We start from the raw sequence: 25704 nt of genomic DNA, 5'->3' as shown, positions 1-25704 counted from the left end.
CAGGGCACCCTCGGAGCCAGTCCCGGCCTGACTCTCCCCCGTCCCTGCTCTCACCTGCAGTCCTCACCAGAGACTACTCCACTGGGGCCACGGGGCAGAGGGAAGAAGGTCCGGTTTCTCTGGAAGGTCTGGCTGAAGGTGTCCCAGGTCAAGGTCTTAAATTGGAGGTGCATCCCCCGAAGTATGGGGCTGTACATTCAAGTGTGCAGGGTCATATCGGGGCCCCACAGATACACTTTTAAAAAGATCGTTACGTATTTATTTTAATAATAGCTCTAAGGACAAAAACGATCTTCTTTTTTTCTCCTCCAGTTAGGACAAGAACTTACTTACTTATTTATGTTTTTTACTCTGACGGGCAAAGCATGGCATCATGGTACCCACCTTGCATTCCTTGGCTGGTGAGGGTAAACATCTTTTCACTTGTCTTTTTAAAAATTGTTTTGGTTTTAATTTTAAAAATTAATGGACTTTACTTTTTTTAAAGTTTATTTATTTTGTGTGAGAGAGCGTGAATGGGGGAGAGGCAGAGAGAGAGAGAGAGAGAGAGAGAGAGAGAGAGAGAGAGAATCCCAAGCAGGCTCCACGCTGTCCACGCAGAGCGCAGCATGGGGCTCAATCTCATGCATCGTGAGGTCAGGACCTGAGTCGAAATCAAGAGTTGGATGCTTAACTGGCTGAGCCCCCGAGGCGCCCCCAGACTTTGCTTCTTTAGAGCAGTTTTGGGTTTTTAGAAGAACGAGGGGAAAGTACAGAGGGCCCCCGAAGAGTGCACACCCTTAGCCCCCATCCACTTCTGCCTGTGTTTGCCGTCTTGCATGCATGTGGCTGTTGTTACAGCCGATCGGCCGGTATTAATCCGTTGTTATTAACTGAAGCTCACGGTTTCCATTGGGCTCCCTCCTGGCGTTGCACATTCGGTGGGTTTGGACACACGTGTAGTGATAACGCATCCACCTGCAGTGTTAAACAGAAGCGTTTCGCTGCCCTAAACATCCTCTGTGCTCCACCAGGCCGTCCCTCCTTCCTCCCCACCAGGCCCCAGCAGCCACTGGTCTTTTTACTGTCTCCAGAGTCTTGTCCTTTCCAGAATGTCTCACGGGGTCATACAGGCTGTGGCCTTTTCAGGCTGGCTGCTTCCACTCAGTAACATACATTTACGGTTCCTTTGTGTCTCTTCGTGGCTTGGTCGCGTTTCTTCTTAGCGGTGGTCAACATTCCATCGTCAGATGGGGCACAGTTTCCATTTGCCTACTGAAGGACAGTTTGGCTGGTGTTAGCAGTCAGAATTAGAGTCGCTGGAAACATTCACGGGCACGTTTTTGTATGAGTGACAAGTCGTGGCTTACAGGGTAATGATCTAGCCTCCCCAACAGCATTTTTTTTTTCACTTTCTAAAAGTTGATACACATAACATACAGTTTACCCTTTTAACCATTCCTAAGTGTGCAGTTCAGAGGCACCGAGTACATTCACATTGTTGAACACACGGTCCCCCTTTGAAAGCAGCCGTATTCCAGGGGCACCTGGTGGCTCAGTCAGAAGAGCATGTCATGTAACTCTTGATCTTGGAGCTGAGTTGGGTGTGGAGATTACTGAAATAAATAAACTTAAAAAAAAAGACAAACTTAAAAAAAACAACAACAAAGCGACCGTATTCCAGCAAACCCCGGTTATCCAGGGGTGGGGAGGAGGTCAGGGTCTGAGGGGTCCCCACACGGCACAACGACTGGCACCTGAGGGCTTGGGAAACTCGCAGCTCAAACAGACCCAGCCCCACATTCTTCCCCAAAAGTTCAGCATTTGGGGCAATACATTTGGGGTACATTTCTGTGTGGTCTTCTCTTTCAGCGTCCCAACATGAAGTTTTAGAACCTGTTGGTGGCATTTCCGTGCTCTTTCTTTGCCCGGGTCCCTTGATGGGTTGGCTTTGGAAAATCGTCCCTTCTTTCCTGCAAATTTCTCCCTCCTCTCCGTTCACCTCCCTGTAAAGCTGCACGCTCACAGCAACATTACTGGCCCGGGGGGCTCGGAGGAGGTGGGGGGCCGTGCACGTGGCAGAATGGAGGAGGCGAGGGGTCCTTCACACTCTCCACGTGGCGGACCCTGAGGATGGCAAGGAGGCGAGCCCCTGGCCGCGAGTCTTGCCAACTGGCTGGTCTTCCCAGAGCCTTCCCCACCTTGTGCCTCAACTTCCCCATTAGTCCAGCGGGAATCGTATGACCTGCTACCACCTCGGTTCGGAGTGAGAAAAGTTAGTAGTGGCCCTTTGAGGTCTCCCTGGAGGAGGGTGTCAGTTGGCTCATTATCTTGCCGGCCGGGATCAGCTGCTCCTAAAAGGCGTCGATTTTGCTGTGATCACAGAACAGGCTGCGCAGAGAGCAAAATAATCGTCGTGGCAGGTGTATCAGAAACGGAGACCTCTTTTTCTGGGGTTTCTGTTTTGAAGCCCGGCACCTCCCCACCGAGGCCGCTTTTCTCTTTCCGCCGAGGGAGGGCCGATGTCGGGGGCCATGCTCAAGGTGATGCTCAGCCCTCGGCTCCCCAGGCAGGCCCCCCGGGACGCAACCTGAGTTTTCCTGGTCCCTCCGGGGCCCGTCTCAGGCTCTGGTACTCACCCTGGGGTGCGGGAACCCCGTGGGCCTCCTCCGTCTTGCCTGCCTGGACTCGCGCAGTGGGTGCTTTGTGTTCCGTCCTGGGCTCTCCCCTGAAGGCCTTAGAGGGTGGGGTCCAGGTCACCCCTCTGCCCAACTCACCCTGAAGCCGACTCTGGGGGACCTCCTCCTTTCCTTCCCACTCCTCCTCCTTCCCATCTCTTCCCAACTTGGGGACCGTCAGAACTGAGGGTTGGGAAATGGATTTCCTTCGTAGGGTTTAAGCTCTGGAATCCAGAAGTCTTTACTCTGTTTCTGCTGCAGCAACTCCAGCAAGAGCCCTGCCCGCCCATCTCCCCCTGCACTTGCCATGTAGGAGCCACAGCCCACGGACACTGTGGGCCTGCTGGCTTGCTGGGGCCCTAGGGCTGCTCAGTGTGTGCACTGGGCCAGTTGCACAGCCAACATCTCGTTGCTCCCGGGAAGACCTTCCATGCACGAGCGGCCTTCTCGCCCTGTGGGGCCGCCGAGGCGTGTGTTCTATGTGATCTCCCATCGTTCCCTCGTCGAGTCACGCTCTGGCTGCCCCATGACACTTTATAGGCTCCTTCACCCCGTCTTTCCGTCTCCCCTGTGTTTCCTGGGGTCACCTCCCAAATAGAATCCTGGCAATGGCATCTTTTTGGGGGATCCCAACATGACACAGCATCTCTTCTCAGAAGCGGGGAATGGGGCCTGCTGACCGATGAGGGAAGAGACTCACTAGTTGATAGTTCAAACTGTTGAGGCGTATCTTTGGAAACCCGGATGAGTGGGCCCTTCCCCCACGCCTGGCACGGCGCCCAGGGTTCTCACAGACAGCGTTTCGGACGGTCCTCCCTGTAGCTCTGCCCGAGTGGCCTCTTCTCAGCGCCGAGGGGTCTGGGTCTCGGGCTAATCTGCCCACCAGCCGAGGAAGCAGGGACCGACACTCAGTTCCCATGGTTCCCAGGGGGAGCACCTTGAAATTCCTCAGCTAGCAGAAAGGCTGCGGCACCTCGAGGTCAGCCATTGTCTCCCGTCGGCATCAGCACCAAGGAATTCCAGGGCCCCCTCCTGATCTCTACAGACTCTCGTCTTTGAACCTTTCCCGAAAAAAATTATATCGCGCCAGATGCTTTGCCGCAGGGGAGACAGTGGCGCAAGAGCCATTCGAGGGGCAGCGACCTGGAGGGCTGGTTTCACGTTCCAAAGAGTCTGACGGCGTTGGCCGATTCCTGTGGTGTGAACACCCCCAGCACAGCCAGTCCCAAGCTATGAACGTGACGGGTGGGAAGTGACGGCCGCGTGGAGTGCCACAGCGTTGTGTGGCGTGTCCACGATGCCAATGCAGCGAGAATGACCCCGAGGGCACCGAGAATGGTAAGATGGAATCAAATAATTGGCAAGTGACGAGCTTCAAGTATTTCGTACCTTTTTTAGGGAGGTAAAATTCACGTAGCCCCATACTCCCCATTTTCACTATTTATTTATTTATTTATTTATTTATTTATGAATATGAAATTTATTGTCAGGTTGGTTTCCATACAACACTCAGTGCTCATCCCAACCATTTTCACTATTTTACTTTATTATTATTTTTTTTTAATGTTTATTTATTTTTGAGAGAGAGAGAGAGAGAGAGACAGAGTGTGAGCAGGGGAGGATCAGAGAGAGAGGGAGACACAGAGTCTGAAGCCGGCTCCAGGCTCCGAGCCGTCAGCCCAGAGCCCGACGCGGGGCTCGAACTCACAGACCGCGAGATCGTGACCTGAGCCGAAGTCGGACGCTGAACCGACTGAGCCCCCCAGGCGCCCCATTTTCACTATTTTAAAGTGGACATTTGGGCAGCATGAAGTACATCCACTGCCAGAACATTGTCATCCCTGCCAAGGAAGCCCTGAACCTGATCAAGCGGTCACCCCTCATTCTCTCTCTCCATCCCTGGCCATCATCGTAATCTGCTTTCTGTGTCTATGAATGTGCCCCATCCGGGTTTTTCACGCGAACGGAATCGTACGCTACGTGACCTCTCAGGTCTGGCTTCTTGCACTTGGCGTGTGTGTTCATGGCTCGTCCACGTTGCGGTGTGTTTCAGCACTGCCTTCCTTGCTGTGGCCGAAGGGGGCCTCCTTGTCTGGGTATGTCGCGTTTTGGTCACCTGTTCATCCATCAGTGGACATCTGGGCTGTTTCTGCCTTTTGGCTGTTTCGAAATGTGCTGCTGTAAACATTCGCATACAAATTTTCATTTGAGCTCCTCTCTTTAGTTCCTTGGGGGTATTATATGCCCAGAAGTGGACTTGCTGGGTCATACGGTATCCCAAGTTTCACTTTTTGAGGAGCCTCCGAATTGTGGCTCGCCATCTTACATTCCCGTAAGCCGTGCTCGTGTGTCCTCACTTCCTGGCATCCTCACTGACACCTGTCATTTCCAGTTCTCTAGCCATGCTAGCTGCTGTGAGGTCATGTCTCATCGGGGTTTTGATGTACGCTTTTTTTTTCCCTAATGACTGGTAGTGTTTAGCATCCATGCACGTGCTTTTGGCTGTTTGTAAATCTTCCTTGGAGAAGTGGGTGTTCAAGTCCTTTGCTCATTTTTCAGTTGACTTGGTAGTTCTTTTGGTATTGAGTTGTAAGGGTTCTTTATTCTGCATGGACCAGACGTATGATTTGCAAGTACGTTCTCCCATTCTGTGAGCTGTCTTCACTTTCTTGATAGTGTCCTTTGACGCTCAAAAGTTTAATTTTGGTAAAAAAAACAATGTAAAAAGTTGGCATAAAATTACATTTTAAGAAAGTTTAGTATACAGTTATATAAAATTGATTTAAAAAGGTGTTTTTTTTAAAAAATCACTCATGCTTTTGGTGTCATATCTAAGAATCCACTGCCGGATCAAAGGTCATGAAGATTTAGTCCTGTGTTTTCCTCTAAGAGTTTTGTAGTTTCAGTTATCACATGTAGGTCTTTGATCGATTTTCAGTTGATGTGAGATAGGGAGTTCTACTTCATTCTTCTACATGTGACCATCCAGTAGTATATCTTTGTTTTTAACATAGCTTATTATAAGTTTATGTAATTTAACTGTTAATAATGGCCGTGTTTAACAACCGGCTTGCACAATTCCTGAAAATCAGCTCTCAGGAGGCAGTGTGAGCTGATATGAGCCAATACGAAACGGTTTCAGCCACTATTTCCACCTTACCTGCTTGCTGCAAAAGGCAGGAGTTTGTATTTGTTTTTCTTAAGGAGCCCAGCTGGGGGATGACCACAGTGTGCTTACAGAGCTCCTGGGGAGTGAGTGTCTGGGCAAGGAGCATCTGAAGACCCCTGCTCCTGTAGCCATGGGCTCATCCACCCTCCTGCCGTTGAATCTGACTTTCCCCCTCCCCTGGTTCAAAGAACGTGGCTGGGTCTCTCTGCCTGTCTTGCCTCCACATTTGCCCAGCTCTTCCCTCTGGCTCAGAGGGAACTGATCATGTCCCAGCTGGTGTGGAGGGGTTTTGGAAGCCCCACCTGTGAGCAGAGACCCAAGCCTGAACCTGAGGTTGAGAACGTGCCCCTTATCCTGGTTGGGTAACCAGATAAAATACTGGATGCTCAGCGACATTTGGATTTCAGGTAGATAACCCATAATTTTTAGTAGAAGCATGACCCATGTGAGATTGGGGTAGACTTCTACTAAAGAATTATGCATTGTTTCTCTGAAATTCATTTAGTTGGGATCTTGTGTTTTCATTTGCTGAATCTGTTAGGCTCTCCCTCAGGTCAGCGTTCTAACTTTCTGCCCTCTTCCAACAGCAGGGACTCAGAACCCCAGGGTGAAAAGGGTCCGAGGGCAGTGCCGATTCTCTGCCCGTTTTACAGGTCTGGAAACTGAGTCCCAGCGTGAACTTTTCTTTCTCATGAAGTCAGCGCATTTTCTGAGTGTCCCCTCTGCACAGGGCCCTGTGCTGGGTGTTGGGAGTGACAGTGACAAGACTGCCGTGGGCCTGGGTAGGGGGCGGGAGTCAAGAGTTCCCTTTCGGCATGTGAAATAGACAGGATGCAGACAGACCTAGGTCCGGATCCTGCTTTGCCATGTGTCAGCTCCCTGTGAAGTCGCTTCCGCTCTTGGAGCCTCTGTCTCCCCTTTCCTAACGTGGGGATGACGGTGCTTCCCTAGGGGGTTTGTTCCCGGGCTTCAGTGGGGTGACGGCGCGCCTGGTGGGGGCAGGGAAGAGTTTACTGCACGATCAGAGAAGAGAGGTACCATGGTAAAGTTTGGTTGTTGCCCACAGGTCGCCAGGCATCCTGGGCCACCCGGATGATGCAGGATGGAGGTGCCAGAACTCACTTGCCCTGCCTCGCCTGCCCGGGACCAGCCAGCCCCTGCCCCTGGACACCCGGGAGCCTCAGGTGGGCAGGTCTCACCTCACCTGACCCTGGGCCCCGTCATTCTGTCAGCGGAGCAGGGTCTGGCCCCCGCCGTGTTCCTGAAGGCCCTGCCCGTCCCGCTGTACCACACGGGGCCCCCGGGGGGCCTCCAGCCACGCGCCCCCCTGGTGACGGGCAGCCTGGATGGGGGCGGCGGACCCTTTATCTTCAGCCCCCTGCTGCAGCCCGAGGGCCCCGGCCCCACCCAGGCGGGGAAGCCGGCGGCCCCGACCCTCACCGTGAACATCGTGGGCACGCTGCCCGTCCTGTCGCCGGGCCTGGGGCCCACGCTGGGCAGCCCGGGGAAGGTGCGGAACGCCGGCAAGTACCTCTGCCCACACTGTGGCCGCGACTGCCTGAAGCCCAGCGTTCTGGAGAAGCACATCCGGTCCCACACGGGCGAGAGGCCCTTCCCGTGTGCCACCTGCGGCATCGCCTTTAAGACCCAGAGCAACCTGTACAAGCACAGGCGCACCCAGACGCACCTCAGCCACTCCCGGCTGTCTTCCGAGTCTGAGGGAGGGGGCGGCGGCCTCCCGGAGGAGGGGGCCGGGGCCGGAGAGAGCTCCAGGGCAGCGGGCGCAGGGGACGGCTGGAGCCAGAGCCGACCCGGGAGGCCCCTCTCTCCGGGCGCCCAGGGTGCCGGGCGCTGCCCGGTGCCAGCCACGCACCCGTCCTCTGTCGCTAAGACCCTGGGTCTGAAGTTGGAAGCCGTTCCCCGTCCGGGGTCCGCACCAGCCGACAGAGAGACCCCCGTGGACTCTGCCCACGCGGCAGCCCCCGCGCGCACCCTGGCCGGCGGCACCCAGCCGCGGCGGAAGTCGCCGGAGCAGCCGTCCCCGACCGCCGGCCCGCCGCGCGCCCCGCGGCAGCAGGCGGCGCCGTCCTCGGAGAAAGCCCGGGACGTCGGGGCCCCGGAGGGCCGGCTGAGGAAGTGTGAGAGCACGGACTCGGGCTACCTGTCCCGCTCGGACAGCGCGGAGCAGCCGCCGCCGGCCCCCGGCAGCCCCCCGCGAGGCCCGTCGGAGGGGGAGGCGGCCCCGGGCCCGCGGCTGGAGCGGCAGCTGGAGCAGCGCATCGCCTGGCTCATCTCCCACAACCAGGCCGTGGTGGACGACTCCCAGCTGGACAACGTGCGGCCCCGCAAGACGGTCCTGTGCAAGCAGGGCAGCATCGACCTGCCCGTGCCCTACACCTACAAGGACTCCTTCCACTTCGACATCCGGGCGCCGCCCTCCGGCCGGAGGAAGCCCGCCGCCCCGGGCCCGGCCCGCTCTACCTTCACGCCCCCCGACAAGGCTCGCCCAGTCTTCTTCCACTCCGTCCCCACCCAGCTCTCCTCCACCGTGGCGTGCGTGCCCGTCACCAGGAGCAACTCGCTGCCCTTCGTCGAGGGCGCGGGAACGTGGCAGGAGCCGCCGGACCCGCGGCACGCCGGTCCCCGGAGGCAGAAGCCTCTGAGCCCCAGGCCCGCCCCTGCCCGGCCGGCGGACGTCCCCGGCGGTCACCCCCGGGCCCTGGTCAGACAGGCGGCCGTGGAGGACCTGCCGCGTCCCCTCACCGGAGACGGCCCGGCCCCCACGGAGGACCTGGATGGAAGCAGAGCGGCTGCGGGGGAGGGGGCGGCCAGCAGGGGTGGAGCAGCCGGGAAGAAGTGCGGCCAGAGGCCGCCGAAGATGTTCTCCCAGGACAAGTGGCAGGTGTATGGGAAAGAGACATTCAAGAGAATCTACCAGAAAATGAAAACCAGCTACCACGGAGGCAAGAAGGCACGGGAGGGGACGGTGGGGAGCGGGGCAGAGCTAGGTCGTCCTCTCCAGGGAGAGGTAGCAGGGGACGAGGGCACAGCCCCATCGCAGGGCGGGCGGACCCCTGTCCGTGGAGATGTGTCTGTGGGGACCCAGCCGGGGCCTTGGGGACGTCCACTGGCCCAGGAGGGCTTCCCGGTGACGGATCCAGCCACGGAGGGGGAGACGGCGGCCAGAGCAGGAGGCAGGGACCAGCCCAGGGTGAACAGGGCCACCTTAGCCTCCGCCCTCAGCTGCAGAGAACCCCCCTGTTCGGGCAGCAAGAGCCCTCTGCTTCCTCCAGATGGGAGGCTGGAGCTGGGGACTCAGCAGCCCGTAGCACCCGGTCCCCTCAAGGGAGGTAACCTAGAGGCTCCCATGCCGGTTTCGGCAGACCCTAACCTGGAAGGAGGCACCCGTGGTGGGGGCGGCAAGGAGACCTGCCAGCAGGCCCCAACGGTGTCGAGGCAACCCAGCGGTGGCACTGGGGAGCCCCAGCCTTCAGAGGACAAGCTCCCATCGGAGAGAAAGAAGCTGAAGGTCGAGAAGCTGAGCTGCCAGGAGCCGCCAGAGCCCGTAGGAGCAGAAGGAGAGACCCCGAGTGGCCCCGGGCAGGCCACCTCCCCGCCATCTCACAACCAGGACGGTGATCCTGGGGACAAGCCGGGAGAGCCGCGCGGGAGTGCTGATGGCGTGGCGGGGGGCAGGGCTGGGGAGCCAGCAAAGCCGTCGGAAGTTTGTGGTGTCTCCTCTGCTGTTCCATCTGTGGCCCCGAGGCAGGTCCTACAGGACCCGTGTCCTGCAGCTGTGTCCCCTGGACGTCACCCCCAGCTGGCCACGCAGCCCCAGGCCCCCCGCGTCCTCACTGCCCCAGCAGACGCTGCCTTTCCCCCCAAGTACCTGCTCAGGCTGCCTCAGGGTGAGGCCTGCCCCCCACCTCCCACCGCCCAGGGTCCCAGACCAGGCCAGGACCCTCTCTGCAGGAGAAGGTGGCCGGAGGAACAGCCCTCCGTTGTTGGGCCAGGGCCGGGGACCCGCCTGCCCCCCTGCCCGGCCACGGGCTTGGCCTCCAGTGGAGCAGACACCTTCGAGGAGGATCCCGGCTGGTCCAGGCACTGGGGTAGGAGAAAGGGGGTGCAGGGAGAGGAGAAGCCAGACTTGGATGCCGACACCCCAGCAGCAGGGCCGTCCCCTGGCTCATCCTCCGGTGCCTCCAGGGAGGCGACCTCCTTCCTGCCCACCCCAGCATGTGCCACCCGGAAGAGTGGGGCCCCTGAGCCCCGACACCTCTGCACTGAAGTGGGTAGCACTTCAGTGGGGGCCGGGCCCTCTGGGGGTGTCCTGAGTCCCTGTGCCCTCGGCAGGGAGTTGGGCGGACCTCCCGAGAACGCCCCGGAAAACCCCCCCTCAGGGCCTCTGGCCGGGCTCAGTTCCTGCTGCTGCTTCCTCACGGCCCCCACGTCCCCAGGCTGGCCCCAGCTGGCCTCGTGTACCCACTCAGAAACCCTGCGGAGCGCCAGGGCCCAGGGCCCCTTCCCATCCTTGAGGGCTGAGCCCCGACTCACGTGGTGTTGCCTGAGCCGAAGCCTGCCTCTGCCCACAGAGCAGAAGGAAACGACCGCTTCTGTCTACTTGTCTCTGCACTTCCTCGGTGGCAGCGCCCGGGACGAGGGTCCAGATGCCCGGCCCCTGAGCAGGGCGGTGCTGGGAGGACGGACGAGGACGGCCCTGGGAGAAGGAGGGCAGGTGCGGACAGCAAAGGTAACCCTCCCACCACCCCCCCCCGACCTTGCCCAGGGCCCTGGGGCTGGGGGAGCGTGCTTGGCAGGCGGCACTTGTAGTGAAGGAGAGGGAGCGGGAAGCCAGCCTTGTAACACCTGCCGTCTGCTCCCAGAGGAGGCTGGGCTGTCACATACGGGGCGAGATAGGACGAGGGCTGAACAATGCAACACAAAAGAAAACAGACTCATGCAAACAGAAATGTCAAGGGAAAGAATTACTGCACCCAAGACCCTGGATGAGATACTTTTCATCACTAGACCTTAAATTTTACTCTGAGCTTCCTGGTAGCAGCAGCAAAAAGTGAAATGAAACCCTGCCGAGGAGAGAGTTCTCTGGGTAACCTAAGATTGTAAACCAGAAACTCTTACCGAGAGATAGATTCCAGGTGAAACCCCATCTCTTAAAAGGAGAGAGTTGTTGGGGTGCCTGGCTGGTTCAGGCGGTAGAGCATGTGACTCTCGATCTTGGGGTTGTGGGTTTAAGCCCCACATTGGATGTAGAGATTACTTAAAAAAAAATAGAGTTACCGTACTGGGGACTGGGGAAACAATTACTATGATCAGATTCAACTTGCGTCTGAGTTTCCCGGGAGCAGTGGCTAAAAGGGAAGGGGGCTGAGTGCTGTAGAGTGTCCACCTGGTACCTAAGTGGTAGGTGTGTGGTCCCAACTGAAGAGCGCATCCATGTGTCTGGGTTATGTCCTGCCCTGAGATATCTTGGGCCAGGGCAGCCGGAGAGTGTCCTGAAGCCTCGGTTCTGGTGTAGCCGTGCGGAACAGTGCCTGGACTCCAGAGCGCCCCAGGCTGCTCTTGATCCCGAGAATGGCGATTAATAAAGAATGTGCCGGGTCCAAGACCCAGTTTGGCCTTCCTTCCTCCGCCAGGCAATTAGGCACGGGATGCAGGGGTTCCTAGAGAGATGGATGGAGTTGGGGGTGGGGGCAGGGCTGCCACGGTGTCCCCTGGGCCCCCAGTTAGCACCGTAGGGCTCTCAGCAGTATGATGCCAACGTGCCGGGTATTTTCAGCTCTTCTGCCCAGTGGCCTCAGGGATGGTGTCCCAGGAGCGGGTGTCTGAGCCTGAATGGAAGAAAGGACCGCCTTGGAGGAAGGCAAAGCTGTTTCGGGGGAGTGGCAAACAGAAGAGGCTGAGCGTCCGCTCCAGAAGGTAGGGTGTGTGACCCACTGTGCGTCTCACACGTGCCCAGCGTGTCTGGAGCTGTGAGGGGCGGTTTCACTGACTCCCGGGAAGACCTTCGCGGGGTTCCAGAGCTGTCCGTGTGCTGCAGAGGAAGGGCTTGTGTGTGGGAGTGAGGGTCTGGAGGTCCGTGGGTAAAGGAGTCAGTTGGTTCTCCATCAGCCCGTCTGCACAGCCCCCCTACCCCCGATCGGATCGTGTGTTTCTTTGGAGGGCCAGACATTCCAAGGCCAGGAGTCCAATAAATATTTGAAATAACTGAGTTGAAAACACATCCACTGGCTTAAGTCCTGAGGAGAGAGTGCATTAATTATTTACAGCTTTTATTGCTTTTTTTATTTATGCAAGCGGTGCGTGTCCTTTGCAGAAAAATTGGGAAATACAGACGAGCAAAGAGGAGATGAGAAAGCATCCTAGTCCTCGTGCTCGGGGTGATGCCACTGGTGCGTGGGGCGCTCCCTTCCAGACTTTTCCCTGTGGTGTGTGTGCACACACAGCATCTCCTGACAGCAAATGGGATGCACAGGTTTTTACTAATACACTCTTTCATCACACCGTTCTCTGATGGTCTCGCCCCTTTGCTCCAAACCCTCTACCCACTGTGGACAAGGGGAAAGGCCCCTCTTTAGCCAGGCCCCAGCCCCTCCGTGCCACCCGAGAAGCTGTTGTCTGATTTTTCCCATGGCCTCCTGTCCCGCTCACGGTGACTTTGAGCCTCCTCCCCCTCTCCCATTCTCAAATTCACCCTCCGAACCCAGGTCCCGGCTGCTTTCCCAAACCCCCACCGCGTCTTGGCCCCCTATTCTCCCCTCCCTGGAAGGCTCCCACCTTCTGCCCCCATTGTCAGTATTTGACCCAAACCCGAGATACTCTTCAAGAGGCCGGGCAGGGTCCGAATTCTTCCCTGCAGCTGCTCAGAACCTCGGCGGCTGGAGAAGACACGTCCTCTGGACGTGCCTGGAGATGGGGCCCCGGCTCAGCTGTCTGCCAGGCCCGCGTGTCCAGGGCTGACGCGGCTGAGGGCTTGCTGTGCCCCGGGTGCCGTGTAATGACCCCGCCCCATTTTCCTCCCGAGGAGCCCGAGACGCAGACAGATCAGGTGGCCAGATGTGGCCTCACGGACCCAGATGTGAATCAGCAAGTCTTGCCCCAGAGCCCGGTTGCTCTGCACTCCACACCCTGGGGTGGCCCTGACAGTCACCTGGAGTTTTCTGGGTTTTCTTGTGATGCTGAGTCACAGTCCTCAGGTCTGGGGCCTGAGCTGGCGTTTCCCACGGGCTCCCAGGTGATGCTAAGGGTGCCGGCCCAGGGAGCACTCTTGGAGGAGCCACGCTAGTGTTGCCCCAAGCCACGTTTCAGCCCACCTGTTCGTCGCCAAACGAAAGAAGGATTGCTCTGTGTCACGGGGACATCCGGCCCTACCCCGCACCCCTGAACCGTGCAGAGTGGGGGAGGGATGGCTCCCTCGGGGAATATTTGGGTGCCCTTTTCAGACCGAATGAACGCTAGCCAGACCGAAGAGTAGCTGCCCGTGGATTCTGGGAGCACAGGGACACTGGCATGTGGCCTCGTCCCTGCAGCGGTATCTCCCACATTGGACTGACCTGGAAGGAGCGCTAGGTTACACGGAGTGACAGCCGCCAAGGCTGTTTCTGGGTGTCAGGCACGGCCCGGGAGTCGTGGGGAGAGGGCCGAGCGTGCGCTCCTGTTAGCCACTCCCACCTCCCGGGACCCCACCCAATGCAACAGCTCAGCACCGTGTACCGGCCAGGTGCCGGGTGCCGCAGGTGGAGGCCGCGCAGGAACCCTTCCCGGCGCGGCTGCTGGTGCCAGGCCCACGCCCCGGGAGGCCCGGAGAGGTGTCCCAGCACCTCCTGGGCCGCACATGGCCCGTGTGGGAATCTCGTTAGGCCTGACCGTATCTAAAAGTCTTGGCTCTTAGTAGCCAAATGAATACCAGGAGAGTTCACAGAAAAATCTGGATTTCCAGCTTGTCTTGAAACATCTGAAGCCCTGGGGACGCCAGGCCCTCCTTCTTGCATGGCAGCAGCTGGCGGGAGCTGAGAGTGACCGCCTCGTGGGCAGCGCCCATGCTCCCCAGCTTGCTCAGGCCCCACCTCTCCCTGTCGTGTGACGTTCGAGTTTGCAAACCTTGGTCTTAACGTGCGGCCTGGTGGGGGGGGGGGGGCAGGCGAGGGGGCATTGGCCCCAGTGTAGAACCAGGACGGGTCTGAATTCAGACTGGGCAGCTCTGTCCTGGAGCCCCTGACTGGGTGAAGTGAGAATGGGGCCACTGAAATTTTTATGTCCATTGAGCATTTATTGGGCAACCGTGATTCATTTGTCGTTTGTGCCTTTTTTGGCTTACAACTGTCCTGAGTTCATGTCAGCTTCGGGGCTTGGCACTTGCAGACCCCCCCCTCCCCACCTCCTCCTGCAGAGCTCACCTGTGGCTGTTCACATAGCTGGCTCCCCCCCCCCCCACCCAGGGAAAACCTCGCTATCACAGTGGGACCTCCTCGACCTCTGTACTTCGGTGGTCCCCCCTCCCGTCATCTGGTTTCATTGCCTTCACAGTCTGTTGGCAGAATTCGTTTTTTTGAGGTATAGAATTCATGGTAGCTTCCTGCTGCTTTTTTTTTTTTAAAAATTTGTTTATTTGTCTGAGAGAGACACCGTGTGAGTGGAGGAGGGGCAGAGAGAGAGGAAGAGAGAGAATCCCAAGCAGGCTCCACACTGTCAGCACAGAGCCCGACTCGGGGCTCGAACTCACAAACCGTGAGATCATGACCTGAGCTGAAACTAAGAGATGCTTAGCTGGCTCAGCCACCCAGGTGCCCCTTGTGGTAGCTTGTTTCTTGAAGACCAGCAGTGGAGACAGAATGTGCCTCTGCTGCCTTGTCTCTGACTTCTAGAGCTTCTGAAGGGCTTGCCTGATTAGGTCAGGCCCACCCAGGATAATCTGCTTTTTGATTAGAAACTTTAATTGCATCAGCAAATCCTCAAGAGGAGAGGATTACACAAAGGCGTGACCTACAGGATCACCCCAGGCTGTGTCTGCCAGGCCCAGCTTTCCCCGGCTCACCCAGCTAATGGAATTAGAGTTGCAACCAGTTGACTTTTCTGACCCAGTGCGTTGCATCAGATCATTCATGACGAATGGTCCTCTTAGTGAAGGACACGCATGTCTGGGGAGGTGTTCGGAGGGGAATATGATGCTGGCCTTCTAAGAAAGTTCCTTCTAAAGGCAAGTTTCTTATGAAGCCACTGGTTCAATGGCACTTGGCCTGCAAAGATCTGATCAAGGAGATGACCAATTCGTTTGACTCGCATGAGGTGTCAAACCCAATCCATTTTCTGGTGGTGGGTGGCATCGTTAGATGATAGAGCTTTTTGGAGAAATGTGCTGCTTCTCTCTCCTATGTGGTCCAGCTTCAGAGACCCGGATCGGCGCTCGCTCTCGGTGCTGGTGTGGGGAAAATGCTGAAAGGTGGTGCCTAGAGGTGCTTCAGCTCACTGTTCTGGAAGCCACGCACAGAGCTCGTGTTTTGTCTTCAATGTGTTGAAATCTGTCCGTCTCTCACATAGTAACTTAGGGCGAATTTGTAACAGAAGTTAATAGTAACATAGGATTTGCATACACTTACTCTGCAGATAACCAAACGAAAAGCTAATTTGGTGAAGGGTTGCTTGGGCTGTCTGCCTGCCCACCTACCTGGCTACCGTCTATCTCTGTTGCTGCTATAGCAAACCACCAGTTTAACGTAGATGCGTTTTTAAACAACCCCAGGGTATTATTTCAAAGTTCTGTAGGTCAGAGCTCATTAAGGGGTCACCCGACAAGATCAAGGTGCCAACAGGGCCGCGTTCCTTCTGGAGGCTCCCGTGGAGAATGGGCTTCCTACTCATTTGCGTTGTTGGCAGAATTTTGCTCCGTGGCTGGTGGCCCCTCGTGTGTGTCCTGAACCGGCAAGGGCGGGCTGGGTCCCTTTTCACCCTTCAGGCACCTGCTCCTTCCTGTCCAGCTTCATTTCTCTGACCTTCTGCCTCTCTTTCATTTTTAAGGACTCACGTGGTTAGGCTGGGTTTACCTGGCTAATCCAGGACGTCCTCGTCATCATGGGGTCTGTGCCCTTAATCACATTCACAAAGTCCCTTTTACCACGGAAGGTAACCTACTCACGGCTCTGGGGATTAGCATATGGGCGTCTTTTAGGGAGGGGTCATTATTCCACACCGTCCACCTGTCCATCTGTCTGTCCAGCCACATGTGTATGACCGTATATATGCACGTATGCATCCGTGGACGTACGTGTCTACCCGCTCACGTACGTGGGTGTACGCGAACGTCTCTGTCGTTCGTCCGCTCGCGGGTTCTCAGGAAAGGGGTCTGTTTTCTCATTCACACTCCCATTTTACTTCAGTTGTCTTACGTTTCACCAGAAAACGAAACACTGTAGCAGGGATTCCCCATTGGCCCTAGGTCACAGCAAATGGTGGAATTCGTGTCACAGAGTATCTATTCTCTTTTACTCCTTTTTTTTTTTTTTTGAAAACATTTGAAAATGCAGAAAAGTTCAGAAAAATATATAACAGACTGCTAGGTAATGGCCCAGAATTAACAAATATTAATATTTTGTCATATTTGTTTCTGAGCCTCTAAAAAATAAAATATTAGTTTGTATACTATATATTGTGTAAAATGAAACGAAACAAGATGATTATGTAGGTTTACATATTTGGCACTGATTGTTTCGATCTGTGTCTTCATATTTTACAAATCGGTGTATACACTAATAATACATGTGATTGTTTTGTGTCTTTATATTTTTTTAATGTTTATTTAAAAAAATTTTTTTTAATGTTTATTTATTTCTGAGACAGAGACAGAGCATGAGCGGGGGAGGGGCAGAGAGAGAGGGAGACACAGAATCGGAAGCAGGCTCCAGACTGAGCCGTCAGCCCAGAGCCCGACCCGGGGCTCGAACTCATGAACTACAAGACCATGACCTGAGCTGAAGTCAGATGCTTAACTGACTGAGCCACCCAAGCGCCCCTTGGGGGTGTGTATAAACATCATACCGAATTTATCATTCTTCAGTTTGCTTTATAACTCAGTGTTGTCTTTTTGAAGATCCAGCCATGTTGGACCAAATTCATTCAATGTAAGTGCTGTAGCGTGCTCCCTTGCATGAGTATGACGCATTTTATTGTCCGTTCCCCTATTTGTGGGCATTTAAATGGTTTCCAAGTATATATATGTATATATATATACATATATATATATATATATATATATATTTTTTTTTTTTTTTTTTTTGCTAACTTTGCAGCGAATGAATGTGTATGCATGCCTCCTTAAGCACAATGCAAGAAGTTTTCCAAGAATACACCCCAAAGTGGAATTGTTGGGTTATAAGGTAATCACATTTTCAACTTCACACGTTATCACTGAATCACTCTCCAGAGTGGGTGTGTTAATTTACATTTCCTCCAGGTGTAAGTGAAGGTTGGCTCTGCTCCCATATTCCTACTGATGTTTGTTATTAGCTTGCTTTTATGCTTTGCGCATCCAGACTTTGTAGGATTCTGTATATGTCCTAGGTTTGTACGTGTGTTTTGCCATTACACACACTGCAGATATTTTCCCACATCTATTTTCTGTCTTTTAAAAGCCCATTTATATATGTTTTACCCACATAATTGCAAATGTCTTGCCCCTTCATTCTTTCTCACATGTCAGATCTTCTGGGACCGTTCTTCTGTCTGAAACATGTTTCTGAAAACTTCCTTTAGAGCAGAAGAATCTCAGTTCTCATTAATCTGAAAGTACCTGTATTTCATCCTTGTTGAAAACTGTTTTTTCTGGGTGTACAACCTTAGGTTGACGGTCATTTGCTCTTCGTACATCAGAGCTCTCACCGCACTGTCTTTTGGCTTCCATTTTGTGGCGGAGAAGTCAGCTATTCACGTACTCCTCTCTGGTCTCTTATCTCCGGCTACTTTTAAGATCTTCTTTTAATTTTTGGTGTTCCATTGTTTTACTTTGATGTATAAAGGTATATGTTACTATTATTTATTCCATTAGGAGTCCCTTGGGCTTTTGTGATTTGTGGATTGATGTCTACCTAGAAGATTCTCTGCCTTCATTCTTCAAACATTGTCTCTACCCTGTTCTCTGTCTTCTCTTTCTGGAACCCTGAAATAACGTATCTTAGATCTTCTCTTTTACGTGTCTTAACCTCTGTTTTCAACAACCTTGTCTTTCTGTGTGAAAATCTAGATGCTGTCTTTAAAATTTTATGAATTTTCTCAACCCCCTAAGTAATTTTTTTAAGCTCTATTAAGGTATATTGAATTTCAATGTTATGCATATTTAAAGTGTAAAATTTGATAATGTTTGGGGTGTGTATACACCTGTGAAACCCAACAACACAATCAGAATAATGAATGTATCAAAAATCCCTCAAATTTCCATGCGTCTTCCCTCCGGCCACCCTCCCCTCCCCAGACAGCCCTTGATGTGCTTTCTGGAACCATGGAGTAGTTCCCTTCTTCTAAAATTTTATAGGAACGGAATCACACAATATGTGCTCTTTTTTGTGTGTGGGGGTGGGGTGGGGGGGCTGACTTTTTTTTCACTCAGCACGATGATTTTGAGGTTCATCCACGTCATGTGTATCAATTCGTTCCTTCTTATCGCTAAGTATTAAGCCATCCAGTGGATATGTCACAATTGATACATTTCCTTGTCGGTAGACATTCATGGTTTGTTTCAGTTTGAGGCTGTGACACAAAAACTATAAATACCCATACGCAGGTCTTTGTGGATATATATTTTGTTTTTTAAAATTTTGAACTGGTTATTTTTGTTGTTGTTCAAGTATAATTAACACCGTGTTATATTAGTTTCAGGTATACAATCTACTGGTTCCCCACTTTATACGTTACTCAGTGCTCATCAGGGTAAGAGTGCTCTTTATCCCCTGCACCTGTTTCACCATCACTCCCCCCCCACCCCAACCCCCCACCTGAAATGAACAAACAAAGAAGAAAAAAGTCAAAGGAACAGACTCTTACCTGTATGGATGTACACTTTACATGCCCTTGAGTGATATCGAAGAGTGGACTGTCTAGCTCATATGGGAGATGTGTGATTCATGGTAAGCTGCCAAAACATTTTCCGAAGCGGCCGCGTTATTTCACGCCCTCACTAGCCACGTGAAACTTCCCGTCTTTCCACGGCCTTGCCGACCCTTCGTGTGGCCCTGTTTTTCACTTCAGTCGTTTTACTAGATGCGTGGCGGCGTCTCACAAGCTGGAATTTGCACTTCCCTCCTGACTAAGACATCGAGCATCTTTTCACGGGCTTGTCTTCCATGTTTCTTCTTCGGTGAAGTATCTGTCCGAGTCCTTTGGCCATCATAAAAATGGGTTGTTTTCTTATTGTTGAGTTTTGAGAATTCTTTACATATTCTGGTTGTAAGTCCTGCATCAGATATGTGACTTGTAAATATTTTCTTCCAGTCTGTGCCTTGTTTTTTTTTTTTTTTAATTTTTTTTGACATTTATTTATTATTGAGAGACAGAGCACGAGCATGGGAGGGGTAGAGAGAGGAGGAGACACAGAATCGGGAAGCAGGCTCCAGGCTCCGTGCTGTTAGCACAGAGCCCGATGTGGGGCTCGAACTCACAAACTGTGAGATCATGACCTGAGCTGAGGTCAGACACTTAAAACCGACTGAGCCACCCAAGCGCACCCCCCCCTTTTTTTTTTTTTTTTAACTTTCTGAACAGTGTCTCTCGAAGAGCATATATTTTTAATTTTGATGAAGTCCACCTACCATTCTTTCTGGATTATGGTTTTGGTTTCGCTACAAAAATCTTTGCCTAATCCATGTTTTTCTCCTACGTTTTCTTCTAATGTTTTCTGCTTTTAGGTTTAACACTCAAGCCTGCCGCCCATTTTCACCTAATTCTTCTGTGTCACGTGACAGGGGAAATCTCTTATCTTTGCACGTGGACGTGTAATTGTTTCAGTACTGTGTGTTCGTCTGTCTGTTTTGAGGCAGCACAACACTGTCACGACTACACCGCCTGACTTGAAGACTCACTGTGAAGCTAAGATATCCAAGGCAGAATGGTATTTGCATCATAGTGGACAAATAGATCAATGGAACGGGTTAGAGAGTATAGAAATAGGCCCCATGTATTTGGTCAATTGATTTTCAGCAAAGGTTCAAAGGCAATTCAGGGAGGAAAGTACAGTCTTTTCAGCAGATGGTGCTGAACCTGGTAAATTTCTTCGCCAGTAAGCTGAGCAGTTACAAAGTTCGCCTCATTTGTTTCTCTGCTCTCAGGGGATGCTGCCTTCATTACTTGACTCATGTCTCGAAAACCATTGTTTTATTCATTTGCCTGTTTTTTTTGTTTTGTTTTGTTTTGTTTTTTTTTGGGAGGATAAATCTCGCTGCTGTTAAACCATCTTGGTCGGAAGAAAAAGCCCCTGGACTGTTGCAACAGCCTGTTAATTGTTCCCCTGCCCCCCAACTTTTACTGATCTGTCGAGTGTTAAATTTAATTGTTAGTGTATATTATGCTTTATTTCCGAGAAGTTCCACTTAATTATTTTTCAGACCTGCTTGATCGTTTTTTATAGTCTCTTGCTCTCTAGTCTTTTCTTTACTGAGCTATGATTGACATATGTAAAAGCTTGACATATTTAATGTATACATGTTGATGAGTTTGAAGGTTAAGTGTACACCCTGAAACCATGCCCACATATGATGTCTTTAACTTATCTGTAATTTCTAGAAGTTTCTTTCCTTTTTGGGGGGGGTAAGAACATTGACATATGATCTACCTTCTTAAATTTTTAAGTACATAATCCAGCACTGTTGACTATGTGCCCTGTGGCATACGGTAGTTCCCTAGGATTCATTCATCTTTCACACAGTGAAACTGTGTTACCCTTTGATCAGCACCTCCTTGATTCCCCCTCCCTCCAATCCCTGGCAGCCAGCACTCTCCTTTCTGTTTTGATCAGTTTGGCTGTGTTAGATTTCTGAGATACTTGGGGTCACGCACTGTTTATTCTTCTGTATCTGGCTTACGTTACTTTGCGTAGCATCTTTCAAGTTCATCCGTGTTGCAGCAAATGGCAAGACTTCCTTGTTTCTTTAAGGCTGAGGAGTATTCCATTGTGTATCCCACACCTTTATCCATTCATCCATTGATGGACATTTGGCATGGTTCCATATCTTGGCTGCTGTAAACAGTACTGCAGTGAACAGGCATGTGCAGTTACCTCTCTGAGGTCCTCATTTCAGTTTGTTTGGGTATATACCCAAGAGTGTGATTGCTGGGTCATGGGGTAGGTCTAGTGTTAATTTTTTGAGGAACCTCTGTACTGCTCTCCATGGTGGATGTACTAACTCCCGCCAACATAGTACAAGGATTCATTTTTCTCCACATCCTTGTCAATACTTACTATCTTTTATTTTTATTATTTTTTTTTGATAATAGACATCTTAGCAGGTGTGAGGTGATCTTTCATCGTGGTTTTGATCTGCATTTCCCTGATGATCAGTGATATTGAGCACCTTTTCGTATGTCTTCTGACATTTCTAGATTTTCTATGGAGAAAGGTCTACTCATTTTACCCATTTTAAAAAAGTTTTTTTAATGTTTATTTATTTTTGAGAGAGAGAAACACACAGAGTGCAAGTGGGGGAGGGGCAGAAAGAGAGGGAGACACAGCATCCAAAAGCAGGTTCCAGGTTCTGAGCTGTCAGCATACAGCACGACACAGGGCTTGAACTCATGAGCTGTGGGATCATGACCTGAGCGTAACTGACTGAGTCACCCAGGGTGTGGTTGACATACATAACAGGCTGTTTACCTGTTTTTTTTAAGTCGGGCATTTTTTTTTTCTTTTTTTTTTGCCATTGAGTTGCAGAAGTTCCTTATATATTTTGGGTATTAACCTCTTCTCAAATATATGGTTTGCAAATATTTTCTCCCATTCTGTAGGTTGCCTTTTCATTTTGTTGATGGTTTTCTTTGCTGTGCAGAAGCTTTTTAGTTTGATGTGGTCCCAGCTGGTGATTTTTGTTTTTGTTGCCTTTGATATCACATCCAAGAAATCATTGCCAAGGCCAATATCAAGATTCCCCCTTTGTTTTTCTTTTAAGAGTGTTACAGTTGCAGTTTAAGTCTTTGAACCATTTTGATTGGATTTTTGTGTATGATATAAAGTAAGGGCCCAATTTCACTGTTTTGCATGTGGACGTCCAGTTTTCCTGGCCCTATTTTGTGAAGAGACTCATTTTCCCATTGTATGTTCTTGCCGCTTTTGTTGAAAATCAGCTTACAATAGACGTGTGGGTTTATTTCTGGGCTCTTTATCGCATTCTGTTATGTTCCATTAGTTGATGTATCCATTTTTATGCCAGTGCCATGATATTTTTATGACTGTAGCTTTGTAATATATTTTAAAGCCAGTAAGTGTGATGCTGCCTGTTCTTTTGTTCTTGCTCAAGATTGCTCTGGTTATTTGGAGTCTCTTATGGTTCCATATGAATTTTAGTTTTTTTTTTTTTAATTCTATAATCTTTGCTCTTATTTTCAACCTTTTCTAAAAACACACTTAATTTTTTACATCTGATAATGCCAGCATAGAAAGTTGTGGCACGTCTGACTCTGTTTTAGGTATTAATTCTCACTTGCAGGAACTTATTTCCTTATTTGTTTTTGGATTTTTGATGGTGAGCTGAGATTTCTGGAACTTTGCGACTTGGGTTGGAGGTAGGTTTCTCCAGTAATGCCCCCCCACCCATCCACCCACTAGGTGCCTGAAGGCATGTACTGGGCACTACTTTAAGTAAAATTCTTAGTTTTAGGCTTTTTTGTGTCATGTGTACCGTGAATTCAGATTGCAAACCCATGAAAAGACTGTCTTATTGTTATAAAATTAACGGAAGAGACTTTTGCCCCCTTCACTTAGTCACTTAGTGATAAGAGTGGAGTTTTTCAGTGTCCCCCGGGGAAGGTGGTGGGGATAGTGTTTATTTCTAATTCACCCTTGTATCAAGGGTACGGCCCTCTGAGGTCTCAGTTTTTGCAGGAGTACAGACGTTGGGTGCCTCTAGGGTCCCCAGGGTAGGTTCTGGGTTTGGGTTTGAATCCTGCTCCCTCTACCGCCCCCCTTCCCCAGACCATAAAAACCAAGATCAAGGGGCACCTGGGTGGCTCAGTCGGTTAAGCGTCTGACTTCAGCTCAGGTCACGATCTCACGGTCCATGAGTTCGAGCCCCGCGTCGGGCTCTGGGCTGGAGCCTGGAGCCTGCTTCCGATTCTGTCTCTCCCTCTCTCTCTGCCCCTCCCCCATTCGTGCTCTGTCTCTCTCTGTCCCAAAAATAAATAAGTGTTAAAAAAAAAATTAAAAAATAAACAAAAACACAAGATCAAGCTCACCTGGTTTGTTTGGCAAATGCTCTCAAGATGAAAACTCTCTTTTTAGGTTTCAGCTTTCACTTGGGTTTTGAACTTGAAATATAAAGTGTTGAACATTTTTATACTTCAATCTGCATTTTTACTTGTTTTCAGTATAAAGGTGGGTGTGGTAGTAGTCAGCCAGAGAACTTGCCAACTGTCCTGTCGGAAGTGGTCTTCTTTTTATCATCGAGAAGGTGAATATTTTGGTAATAGGTGGAACTGCCTTGTCCTTTACGAGCATTACTTTTTGGTCTTGCCTAAGAGGTCTTTCCTTACGCTCACTCTCCCAGTGTCACAAACACAGAAATATATTCCCCTGTGTTCTCTCTATATACATATCAATGTAAGGAAGGATTTATTTTTACTTTTGTCCATATAGAGAACTATGGACCATGGGTCAAACTCGACTTTTGACCTGTTTTTGTATGCCCTTGAGAGCTAGACGTGGTTTTTACGTTTTTAAAAGGTTACATATGTAAAGAATATGTGGTGAGATGGTATGTGGTCGGCAAAATCTAAAATATTTACTATCTGGACCTTTATATAAAAAGCTTTCAGACCTCCGGATTGATTCCCCCCCCCCCCTTTTTTTTTCTCACCTACTTGCTGTATTTTAACTTCCCACTCCTACCTGCAGTTCATCTCTGGGTCCTCCATTAGATGTCATTTGTCTCTTTGTTTGTTCCCTACTTCAAATACCACACTGTAATGGAAGAGGTTGTTTTCATTAAGGAAAGTCCATGAGCTAAAGGACAGAGATTAGAAAATGCAGGATCTGTTTTCAGAGTGGAAATGGAAAAATGTAGCAAGTTCGTACTTGGATGCCTAATTGCCCTGACATTAACCAGAGGCATAGAGATCCAGAGTGCCCACAGACCGCGCCTCCGCCGTGCCCAAAGCGAGTGCTGGACCATGGAATTGGATTTTATTGATTAATTTGTAACCGTGGCCAGTGCCGTATGAAGCACGAAACGCTTGTTCTGTGAAGCTTCTGCCAAACGGAACAATGAGCTGTCAAGTCCCGAGTGGGTCGGCGTGAGCGAGGAAGGCATTGGCGGTCATCTGGGGGAGGCGTGCACTGCAGACCCCAAGGTACATGTGAGTCATCGAAGGTGCGGGGCAGAGAGAAAACCGGACGCCGAGAATGTCATTTTTCCTAGTAAAGCGGGCGTTTACTTGTCCGAGGCGGGGGCCTGCTCACTTCAGTGCCAACCGAGTTTCCTTGGTCAACGAGGGAGGGCTCTCAGGAGTGATGGCACGGTCTCTGAGGTGAGGTGGAGACACAAACGAGGTGTGGTGGCTGCCACCACACCTGGCTGAGACCCTGTGTCACAGTCACCAAGGCCCCGGAAGCTTTGACCACGGTGTTCTGCTTAGCGGGCCACTGAGGTCTGCTTGCCTCCACTTCCGGTCGCTTTGCTTCGTTCCCTGTGGGATGAAACGAAAGGGATGATATGACAGCACACGTTCCCCCCACCCCCCGGGATAAACGTGTAAGACCCTCTCCTCGGACCCGCCTTCCGCCCCTCAGACTTGGCTGATCAAAGGGGCAGTGAGTGTGTGTGGGGTGGGGAGGGTGTGGTTGGAGGAGGCAGGGTGGCCGGTGGCTTTCAGCCGGCCTCAAAAACCTCACCCTGCCTCCTTTGGAGGGCTTCTCACTGAACTCTAGTTAAAACTGGTGTCCCCTGAGCTCTTGACCTTGGCCAACCAGGCACCGGTGTCCCCACTGGAGCGGATGCGGGGCAAGAAGGCTTTTTTTTCTGAGTTTTCCTTGAGGCCTATAAACAAAAACGTTGTGCCGATCTCGTGTGTCAGTAATGGTGGCTCTTGAAGGCAGACCTCTGGAGAGACCAAGAGGGCAGAGGGTACACTGAATATAGGAATTCAATTTAAAATCTGGACCTTAAGTGGCAGCTTATTAAAAACCCTGTAAACCACTCTGCAGGTCAGCTAACAGCAAATTAGACGTAAATACAGAAACCTAGATAGGATGTAAAAAGGTAGCCTTGAGTAAAACCACAGAAAAAGCATGGCTTTGTGGGACAATGTCACGCACAAAAGTGACACCACGTATTTGTAAGGATCCTCACGTATCCAAGGATGTTTGTCAGACGTATCTGAGTGAGCGTCTCTGGGGGGAAAATAGGCAAATGGGGGTTAGAGGAGACGGGAAACATGCGAATCATGTGTCTGGGGTCAGGCTCCCTAGAAGCAGAGCCCGAGATGGGCATTCCTGGACAGGTGATTTGCGGAGGGAGGGCTCTCAGGAGTGAGAGAAGCAGACCAGGGCAAGGGAAGGACTAAGCAGGGTGTGGCATTGAGTGTCCAGTCCTGCCTGATCCCACGGGGAGCTCTGGAGTGTGGAATGCCCTAGAGAGTGGCCACCACGGGACACAGGGGCCGAGCTATCACCCC

At 51.7% G+C, this 25704-nt stretch overlaps 1 protein-coding gene across 8 annotated transcripts in view; it reads left to right on the top strand.

Annotated features, from left to right (window-relative positions):
* The window catches only part of ZNF831 (zinc finger protein 831), a 128401-nt gene that overhangs the window by 34792 nt on the left and 67905 nt on the right, over positions 1-25704 (top strand). For 7 of the 8 annotated variants that reach the window (XR_006215337.1, XR_006215338.1, XM_042980025.1 and 4 more), the window contains 2 exons: positions 6893-10576; positions 11624-11763. Coding sequence is in view for 6 of the 8 variants with exons in the window: in XM_042980025.1 (XP_042835959.1) it covers positions 6929-10576; positions 11624-11763 (3788 nt within the window). In the remaining 2 variants the exon portion in view is untranslated. The remainder of the gene's footprint in view (positions 1-6892; positions 10577-11623; positions 11764-25704) is intronic. The other variant, XM_042980028.1, reaches the window with a different exon arrangement.

Source organism: Panthera tigris, chromosome A3 (genome assembly GCF_018350195.1).
Source record: "Panthera tigris isolate Pti1 chromosome A3, P.tigris_Pti1_mat1.1, whole genome shotgun sequence".
NCBI lineage: Eukaryota > Metazoa > Chordata > Mammalia > Carnivora > Felidae > Panthera > Panthera tigris.
This window is presented reverse-complemented; position numbering and strand designations above follow the sequence as displayed.